Raw genomic sequence first — 10,407 nt, 5'->3', positions numbered from 1 at the left:
GTGATAGAGAGAGATTAAAGCATCAAACCAGGAGATGAAAAGCGAAACCCCACCCCAACCCCGCCCCCGCCCCCCCCTCCCTTACACCATGCTCCATCTCCTGGGATGAGGGTTGTACATATATGTACAATGGTGTACATATATGGGATGAGGGTTGTTATTCGACGATCAGGTTGGAATTGATCGCCTACGTTCTTATTATCCTAATTTAATCTGACCCACCCACATTAGGTTTTGAACAGATTTGACATCACAAAAAACAAACCTTTTCTTTTATGGTGTGAAAGGTTTTCATGAAAGCCTCTCCATGTCTTCTCCATCTGATCTCACCTCCACCAAAACAGCAAGTCATTGACCAAGACCACACAGAATCTAGAAGAACCACTCCAATTAGCACGGTTGAACATTCTCCACCGTCCGATCAGAAGATTAGCAGCTTGATCCCGTCATCAAATAGAATTATAACTGTCCCTGATCTCCCTGTGGACGTTGCTCGCGGCCCTACCTGCTCTGTGATTGGCTTCTTCGTGGGGCCGTCCCTGCCCCCCCCCGCTGATAATGCAGGTCGACCGGGAAGCAACAAAAACACGGGATAAAGCGGAAGATGTCCGTCCCAACGGTCAAATTTCTACTTCTCCGACTCATTTCCATTGCGTGACCGAACCAAGGCGGCTTCGCCCTCCCAGATTCCCATCCCCGCATAGGTGGCCGCGTTGATCCATTCAGCAAAGCAAGTTCGAAGAAGAAGGTATAGTTCCTCTCGACAGACTCCACCCCCTGGATCTCCTTCCATTTGCGCGTTCGCAGCCCTCCTTTGACGTGTTCTGCGCCTGGCGGAGCGAATTCTTACCATCTTTTTAACCGCCACCACCACCTCTGCCTCCTCCTCCTCCTCCTCCTACTTCCGTTTCCTTCCATCGTTTTGGTTCTTGGAATCGTCCCCCTAGCGGATATCCGAGGTTTGTCGCTTTCCTCGATGTTCTTGCCATTTAGTTGAAAATGCTATGCTTTGGTTGCTGCGGATTTCTGGGGCCTTTAATCGTTTCTCCCCGTAATCGTGAAGTATTTTCGAGTACTTGCTGGTGTTCAGGGTTATACCCCGAGCTTGCTAGTCTAATCTATAGCTTACGTTAAGGTTTGCAAGTATTCCATACTTGATTTAGGGTTTCCTTTCCAAGACCTTGAACCCTCCAAATCGATGTCCCTTTTGTTTGATGTACTGTTGCAGGAAAAAGTGTTGGATGTGGCCTCCAATACTTTAGCTTGTTTTAATTGCTTTACTGGTTACTGTTCTCTGTCTTCTTTGTTTATATTTGCTTCTTCAACTATGTTGCCTTGTCTTACCTTGTTGATGATAAAATTCACCTTCACCTTCATGTTTATCGCGTTTGTTTGGTGATTATGTTTTCCCATCTGCATCCTTGTGTTTTTGTTTCTTGTATCTTTGTTCATGGTCCGACGGCACAAGTAATTAATTTCTTTAGCGATAGGTTCCATTGTCAAGCTTGTGATACTGCTACTGTCGAAATCTCTGTCATCTTCAATCAATTACTGATTTCACATCAAGATGAGCACGTGGAAGACTCCTCTATCAGGCAATCAGCAACAACATGCCAAACCTGGATTTTCTGGCTCCAACCCTTTTGATTCGGTTCCTGACTCCGATCGGTTTGGTGATAGCAAAGACAAAGGAAGTGGGACAACTTCCCCACAAGTCCTGCATTCCGGATTTTCTACTGCAAAAGCCAAATACAAGAATGATTTTCGTGATTCAGGGGGTATCGAGAACCAATCAGTTCAGGAACTGCAAAACTATTCTGCGTACAAGGCTGAGGAGACTACCATTAAGCTGAATGGCTGCCTTAAAATTGCTGAAGAAATTAGAGAAGGCGCTTCAAATACTCTTGTCACCTTGCATCAACAAGGTGAACAAATTACTAGGACTCATCAAGCTGTTGCGGACATCGAGCCGGACCTTAGTAGGGTATGCTTCCTTTTGCCAAATTAGTGAACACTGTTTTATTTAAGCATGGTAGTTTTGCGGAAAACATTGGAGAATTTTTAGGAACAAATCATTTGGTATTTGCTTGTCAGATTACTTGTTTCTAGAAACCAGTCTCGCCACAGTTTGAATTCTTTAGGTATCCTAATCTTCAGCTAATGTCTTATCGGCGGATGTCCTTTCTGATTAATTTGTACATGTTCATTCAGGGTGAAAAGCTTTTGGGAAGTCTCGGTGGATTGTTTTCCAAGAAATGGAAGCCAAAGAAAACACACAAAATAAAGGGACCTCTTTCGATTAAAGGTAAGTTAAAATAATTTGTGGGACATTTTTCTATATATTTAATTCTGATCTCATTTCTTATCAACATGTCGATAGATGATTCTTCTGAAAGGAGTAGGCACCTGGAGCAAAGGCAGAGGTTGGGATTGGCAGCTCCTCTGCCTCGGTCAGAACCTCAACATTTTTCTGAACCAGCATCTGCCCTCCAGAAAGTCGAGGTACATGTTGATGCTAATCCCTTAGAACTTAAACAGTCTATTTTGTTTAACAGTAATTTAATTTCTCTATTTTACTGGCTACTGCAACAGATTGAGAAGGCAAAGCAAGACGATGTCCTTTCTGATCTGAGCAATTTGTTAGGTGAGCTGAAAAATATGGCCATCGACATGGGCTCTGAGTTTGAGAAGTAAGTTGTGACCTTTTCTATTCATGAATATTTCTGAAATTTGGCATCTTCCAAGGCCTTGAATTTTCTACAAGTTGTATCTGCTGTGCTAGGCCTTCACATGTTATCAAAACTATCATCATCAAGACAATTCCAACCTCAATGACAAGGAACCTTCTCCTCTCTCGTAGGACATTAGCTGGTAATAGAGTAGTTCATGCAAAAAGCAAACCATATTTCAAATAGGGCAGTGTGCAAACACAGATGAATACTTGTTTGATCATTCTCCTTTCAAATGGAAATATCAGCGACTACAAAAAACATTTTAGGTTTCCTTCTGAAATTTGGAAGTTTGATGCATGCAGAGACCTCGACAGAAATGATTGTCGATTTTTGTTTGTGGTGCTTTAACCTTTTTTTCTTCATATACTTATCTCATATGACCTATAAATTAGTTGTATTAGCTGGTAATAGAGTAATTCACGCAAAAAGCAAAACATATTTCAAATAAAGCATTGTGCAAACACAGATGAATACTTCTTTGATCATTCTCCTTTCAAATGGAAATATCAGCATCTACAAGAAACATTTTAGGTTTCCTTCTGAAATTTGTAAGTTTGATGCATGCAGAGACCTCGACAGAAATGATTGTCGATTTTTGTTTGTGGTGCTTTAACCTTTTTTTCTTCGTATACTTATCTCATATGACCTATAAATTAGTTGCATTAGCTGGTAATAGAGTAATTCACACAAAAAGCAAAACATATTTCAAATAAAGCATTGTGCAAACACAGATGAATACTTCTTTGATCATTCTCCTTTCAAATGGAAATATCAGCATCTACAAGAAACATTTATGTTTCCTTCTGAAATTTGTAAGTTTGATGCATGCAGAGACCTCGACAGAAGTAATTGTCGACTCTTGTTCGTGGTGTTTTAACCTTTTTTCCTTCGTATACTTACCTCATATGACCTATAAATTAGTTGCCTTCTAAGCACGTCCATGAATGGAGTATATATGCATCTCACCGAAGATGCCTATTGTTTGTGATGGCCACAAAATCTTTCTATTTTCTGTTTTTAAAGAATCATACGGATCGAAAAATTCATATCAAATTTAAGTTACACGTTCTGAGTTCTTTACAAAAATAAAGAGTTATGTGGATGATAGCATTATCAACACTACATTCTTCTTTTTCTTTGGGTAATTGCAGGCAGAATGTGGCTTTGGACCGGGCGCAGGATGACGTGGATGAGATGAATACCAGAGTTCACGGAGCAAACCTTCGTGGCCGTCGACTTCTTAGAAAATAGATCTTATTTTTTTACCAAACAATTTGGAATAGATCATTGGGTTTGAATGGACGATACCTGTTTTAGTGAAACATTTATGCTACTGTATTATAAATCTGAAGTGCTCAGATGCACTAGTAAATTCCTTTTTTGTTTTTTATATATGTATTCTTGAATGCACAAGAGGATATGTATTATTTCTATTACAGAGATTTTTTTCTTGTTTGTTGTGCGAATACTCTGTGCTGAATCATAAACAAAAGCTTGATATATTAGATCGCACAAATCAGATTTTAGTGTATTTTCATCCTTTAATTCTAAGACTTTAGTATCATCTGTCAAAATCTTTACCTAATTTTTAGATTACAGGTGGGAGATTAGTATCTTGAACAGATAGTTGAACAAGATAAATAGGATAATTTTTTTACTATAAAATAAAATTTTATCTTGGTATATGTAAGTATAATTTTTTAAATATTATATATTAAATTTATAATTCAATCGTTTGATTTCCTATTATTACTAGTAAATTATATATATATATATATATATATATGTATATATATACATATATATACATATATATATATGTATATGTATAAATAAATAAATAAATAAATATATATACATATATACATATGTAAATATATGTATATATATGTATGTATGTATATGTATATATACATATACATATGCATATATATATATATATATATATATATATATATATATGTATATTTATATATATGTATCGCTGTCCACTTTCTCCTTGCAAGCAGCCACCTGACATCGCCCTCTTCTCCATCCATCTGAGCCCAATGCCTTCCCCTCACCACCTCCGCCACCACCACAACCACAGCCCAACAGATCAGCGCTGTTGCTGCTGTTCTTGTTGCTGTTACAGCACCTGCTGCTCGCCCCACAACCCTTCTCCACCACCGTCTCTCACCACATCTGATCACCTCCTCCAAGCCCTCGCCACCCAACTCCTCCTCCAATCCGAATCCCAATCCCCTCCTCCCCTTCTTGACTCCCATCAACCCCTACTCAAACCCCACCAAGCCCCACCCCCACTTCATCCCCTTTTCCAAGATCACCAACATGGTCGTGCTTACCACCAGCACCATCCTCCTCCTCAGCAGCTCTATCAGCATCAAGCTTATCCTCTCATTCATTCGCTCCTCCGCCGTGTTTCCGCCCTCGAGTCCTCTTTCCCCCATCTCGCCTCCTCCGCTTCACCTCCGCCTTCTCCTCTTACAAACCATCAACAAAGAAGACCAGTAACACCACCACCGCCACCGCCAAGTTATTCTTATTCTTCTTCTGCTCCATCGCTTCGAGACTTGGCAGCGCGGAAAATCCAAGCCTCGTTCCGCCGCTTAGTTCTTCGGAGATCCCAGACGCTCCGCCACCTCAAGGACCTCGCCGCCATGAAATCCCACGTTGCGGCGCTTAGATCCGCGCTTTCGGACAAGGCCCACGCCGACCCCAGAGCCCTCTCCGAGAGAGCCATGGATCTGCTTCTCCGATTGGATGCCGTCCAGGTGAGGTTGAGGAAAGGTTGTTCTCTTCTTGGGGTTTCTTCTCTCTGTTGCTGCGCTGATGGCTTTCCCCTTGGACGTATTTGCTTGGCTTGCAGAGCAGCGGCCCGATCGTTCGAGAAGGGAAGCGGTCGATCAGCAGGGAACTGGCCCGGATACTGGAGTTCATTGATAAGGTGTTGGTCAAAGAGCACCAGCTGTCTCTCGACGCGATTGAGATCGCCGGGAACGGTGGACAGGAAAGATCTTTTGTGGAGGATGGAAGGACTGAAAGTGAAGGAGCTGAGGAAGTTATGAGGGTTGCCAAAAAAGTGAGCTTTTTAGAAGATGGGAAGAGATCAAGGGTTTCTTTTAGCGGCTGCAACCAGTTTGTGGAGGAACTCAGCAATGCCGGTTATCAAAATGGTCAGGTGAAGAGCTTAGGTGGGAAAGCTGCAAGGAACGGGGCAAGAGATCGTATGGGATCAGAAAGGTTTTATGAGATCAGTGAAGATGAGAAGAGCTCTGAGGGTTCTGTAGAGAACAGTAGCAGAGTTGAGAAGTTCCTGAGTCGGAATGGCAGGTTGGGACTCTCTGCTCCCTTGCCTGTGCAAATGGAGCCTAGGAGAATGTAATTCAAGGGATTAGAAGGAACAAGTGAATGCATCAAAACTGATGTCATTTCAAAATGCATCAAGAGTTCATCTATTTGCCTTCTAGGAGTGACATAGTTAGCAGTCCTTTGCCTTTCGGCAGTTGGATGAGAAGAGCTGCCTCTGTTTGGTACGTCCTTTTTTATTTTGTTGTGCTATGTTTTCTGTACTGTAGGATGCGTAGAATGATTGTCATACTGCTATTTATTTGGACTAGTTATTTAGTGGTGTGAAGATTAACATGCTTCTGATTATCTAATTTCTTGGATAGGATCTGCTTGTTTATCAGGGTTATCATTTTCTTCTTGTCATTACATTCATGTTGGCCACAGCTATCTCATCCTGGTAATTATCACAATGATTTAACACCAGAATCAAATTGTAGTGAATTTATGTTTATAGTGACACTGGGTACTTATTGAAGAGACTGGAGACATACGGGCATCCGATTGTTCTATTATGAAATAAATGCTAGCTATGAGAAGCGATACATCGGTGGGGCACATGAATTCCGCGCGGAGCATTTAAAGTCAAACAAGTCTACCTTTAATAGTCTGAAGAAAATCAATTGTTTCATTTAGTAGCACAACTCTCTACTTTTGGCAGAAAAAACACATAAACCCAACAGTTTAGGGAAAAATCATAACCAACATACTATTAAGCTGGATATCCCGAATCTACTGGCATAACATTTAGGTCTTCTATGCTTGTCTGTTCATGAGGAACAATTTCTACTCAGCACCAGTTAAAATATGATGTCCAGCCATGCAACTGAAAACTCTAGAATGGGGAAGCATTTCCAATAACTTATCTTTCAGTTAGCCGATCACGCACAAAATATTAAATTACTGCACTCATAGAAATTTTCTCTATTATCTGCTTACTACTGGAAATTTCTTATATTTCCAACTTCCAAGTGGACTGAATTGTTTGGAATACTGTACTTGACAAATTTATGAAGTCTTTCTTTTCCAATTCCCATATTCTGACCACTTGAACTGATTATGTCAGTACAAACTTCACATTGCCACATGAATATATACCTGGACTGATTAAAGTGGAGTAATAGCAGCCAAAAACAAGTTAATGTGTGAATCTGTCAGGCTAGTTAATGACGCTAACACTAGACCTTGTACATTATATTAGTATGAACCTGATGCTCCTAGAGGTGGGTTTTCCTCATAATGATAATTGTTGGGTAGTAAATTGAGATTGCGAGGCGTAAAAGACAGATTTCAGAGGACTAGAAGTTAACAGGGAATCTGATAACAAGAGGATAATCAGTCAAACCATAATTTTCATTAAGAAAGCACCGTTTCTCAACACATCCTCGAAGACTCCTATCTGTAAAATATTGTGCTAACAAGAAGGATTCTTTATAAGAAAATTAATATTGCAATCAACTGATTTTGTTTCCTTTTGTATATTTCCATCCTTTCCCATTTATAATCTTTAAATTCTGTCATATCAAAGCTGACTTTCCAACATATTCCTACCAGTTTTTTGCTGATCTATAAAATTTGTATAGGATTGGGAAGCTTGGCAAACAGGGCAAAATAGAGTAGAATGTGAGGCAGCTATAGAATTTAAACACAATTTGATAAAGTAGAATGTTAAGCAGCTGATCTTAGAAGGCAGAAGGTTTGTGCCTTGTGACCTTCCAAGTCTATAATGAGTTGATGTTAGGAGCTTTCTATAAAGATGGTAGAAGATAAGCTGTCCTCATTTGATAGGTTAAAGTTGTTTCCATCGGAATCTCACTAGCAACATAAATGCTGCCCTCTACTATTGCAATTATGCTAATTGCAACAGTCTTTCATGTAGGTCAATATGCTAATTTTGCATGACTAACACCAAATGCTCTTATATGTTACTCTCGAACCAAACCTGAGAGTTAAAAACCAGGAAACAACAGATGTTTGTCATGCTGTTTCTGTCAGCCATGCAAGATTAGCATGATTTGACTAATCATTTTATTTTTACCTATATATATATATATATATATATATATATATATATATATATATATATATATATATATATATATATATATATATATATATATATATATATATATGAGACACAAACCATAACCTGAATCCCCACCTTTAGGGAGCCATCCTCCCAAACACAACAAAGTGACCCCATGACTTCACAACCCACCAAGCTCATGGCATGAGCTTTATGATCAAGTACAAGTGATCACAGAGGTGATTCCACCCTCCTGTAGTGCCCAACACAGACTTTGGTGTCATTCTTGAGTGGGACTGTTATAAATGGCAAGGCCCCATGCGTTGGTATTTTTGGGACCCTGGCAATAATTTGAAAGCTCATCTGCTCATGGGTCTCTTGTTATTGCTTTTAAGATCCACCACCCCCCTCTCTTCTCTTCATTTCCCTTCCTCTCTTGGAGCTCTCCAACTCTTCCCTCAATGGAATATGGTCATTGAGAGCCATGAAGTGTTCTTTCTTCTCTTCTGCAACTCCTCAGGCCCTTATCTTTGTTGCCATCTTCCTCTCTTTGATAACATGGGCACCTTCAGATGAATCCTTGTCGGTCCATCTTCGTGGTTGCCATCGCTACCCTCACCACTACCAATACCATCACCGTGCAGAGAGCTCCTGGTGGTCTCATGGGCCACCTGTGCGGTGCCACCAATTCCCACTAGGCGAGCTTCAGCCTCCTCCACAGCCGCCCTCTTCCTGGGAGGAGATAGATCCTAGATATGGAGTCCAGAAGCGGCTCATCCCGACTGGTCCAAACCCCCTCCACAACTGAAGAGAAGCGGCAGAAACTAGCTCATGGATACTCCTTGCTGCAATAGTCCTTTTGTTGCAGGTATAGTAAGTTTGGCAGGCACTTTCATCCTCTCTTGTTCTTTCTTTCCCAATTTCTTGATGTGTTTTCTTGGAGCACATGGTCTTCCTTGTTGCTCATCATGTTGTATCCTTGGTGAAAGAAATCACAATGGGGGATGTCATTTTAAACTAATAATATTGTCCAAATCTCTCTCTCTCTCTCTCTCTCTCTCTCTCTTCCTCCTTGTGTGGGTTAAATTTTTGTTACATTTATATTGGTCTCGATCTATACATATTTTCTGTAACTTATTTGAATGATTGAGGCCAAGCGCTTACTAAATGGGATGACGGTAGGCATGCATCTCCGTTTACAATTGCATTATTCTTGTGGTGTGCGTTGGTGATGGTTACAAGCATTTATAACACGCTGTTCTTTCCTTCTCATTCATTTATGGGGTTCTGTTGCGTGGTTGGATGGATGTTGATTGCTCTTTGGTTTCTTGTTGGCTTTCACTACTGGTTATTTGTGGAACTAACCATTTCATCCTTAAAGAAAGCTTGAGAGGTGATTGCACTGTCCTTGAATGGATTTCTGAGACCGATGTTATGGATCCTACTAACCATTTCATCCTTTAAGAAAGCTTGGGAGGGTGATTGCACTGTAAAATGGATTTCTGAGACTGATGTTATGGATCCTCATTTGATCTCATTCGAGGAGTTTTGTCAGACAGATCCGAAAGATCAACATCCACAGTGTTCCACTCCATTCCATCATCAACTGATCCAGTGAGCTTTTGCAGAGTCAACAAAGATGAGGGGGTCTGAACAAAACAATCAGCTTCTTAATTGTCAGTCACACTACTACCAATTGCTTAAAAGTAATCAAATGGGTAAGAAAATTATAAAATGTTCATCAATATGTGGTTGTGGTTGGTTGATCCAACACTCTTTTTTCTTTCTCATAAAAAAAAATAAAGTTACATGATTTCCTCTCATATCAAATATCTTTGTTATCTACATGATTGAACAATTTTTCATTATATCTTTGATGAAGCACAATTTTTATTTGGGATGTAACAGAGATATACAACATATATTCTTGTTTGAAGACAAATATATTTGAACTTATTGAAATAACATCATGCTTATTTATAACTATATATGTATATATTTGTAAGAATTCACCTATCAATTAACTCAATTAAAAAAAATCTTTGAATCGTTAGTAACATAAGCTTCCTCCCTCCCATTTATGGTTGATGTCTCGATTAGTTCGACATGGATGAGAAGAAAACTTTCAATTGTTTGCTTCGTACCTTCGTAGATAGATAAGTTGAGGGTGATCTGGGTCTCACGTGACATCTTTCCGTGTCGATAGATGATGATGGTGTATTACCTATCATTGCCCAACTAGTTTTCCTCTGAGTTGAACATATGTTAATCGTGATAATAATTCAAATGCTGTAACTGTGA

General features: G+C 39.9%; 2 protein-coding genes across 5 annotated transcripts; both read left to right on the top strand.

The window, feature by feature from the left end:
- Positions 1 to 291: 291 nt before the first annotated feature.
- Positions 292 to 4,187, top strand: LOC135612009 (SNAP25 homologous protein SNAP33-like). 4 transcript variants are annotated; one of them, XM_065107718.1, is made up of 6 exons: positions 292 to 748; positions 1,485 to 1,984; positions 2,212 to 2,305; positions 2,381 to 2,502; positions 2,593 to 2,690; positions 3,884 to 4,187. In XM_065107718.1, the coding sequence occupies exons 2-6, from the start codon at positions 1,568 to 1,570 to the stop codon at positions 3,981 to 3,983; spliced, it is 831 nt and encodes a 276-aa protein (XP_064963790.1). In that variant the 5' UTR covers positions 292 to 748; positions 1,485 to 1,567; the 3' UTR covers positions 3,984 to 4,187. The 4 variants fall into 4 exon arrangements, with proteins under 4 accessions (XP_064963790.1, XP_064963789.1, XP_064963788.1 ...); XM_065107717.1 differs by having other exon boundaries at positions 293 to 959; XM_065107716.1 differs by having other exon boundaries at positions 294 to 748; positions 1,491 to 1,984.
- A 533-nt stretch (positions 4,188 to 4,720) lies between these two features.
- On the top strand, positions 4,721 to 9,155 carry LOC135612007 (formin-like protein 13). Its single transcript, XM_065107713.1, has 2 exons — positions 4,721 to 5,506; positions 5,602 to 9,155. The coding sequence occupies exons 1-2, from the start codon at positions 4,781 to 4,783 to the stop codon at positions 6,115 to 6,117; spliced, it is 1,242 nt and encodes a 413-aa protein (XP_064963785.1). The 5' UTR covers positions 4,721 to 4,780; the 3' UTR covers positions 6,118 to 9,155.
- The last annotated feature ends 1,252 nt before the right edge of the window (positions 9,156 to 10,407 follow it).

Source organism: Musa acuminata, chromosome BXJ2-5 (genome assembly GCF_036884655.1).
Source record: "Musa acuminata AAA Group cultivar baxijiao chromosome BXJ2-5, Cavendish_Baxijiao_AAA, whole genome shotgun sequence".
Lineage (NCBI taxonomy): Eukaryota > Viridiplantae > Streptophyta > Magnoliopsida > Zingiberales > Musaceae > Musa > Musa acuminata.
This window is presented reverse-complemented; position numbering and strand designations above follow the sequence as displayed.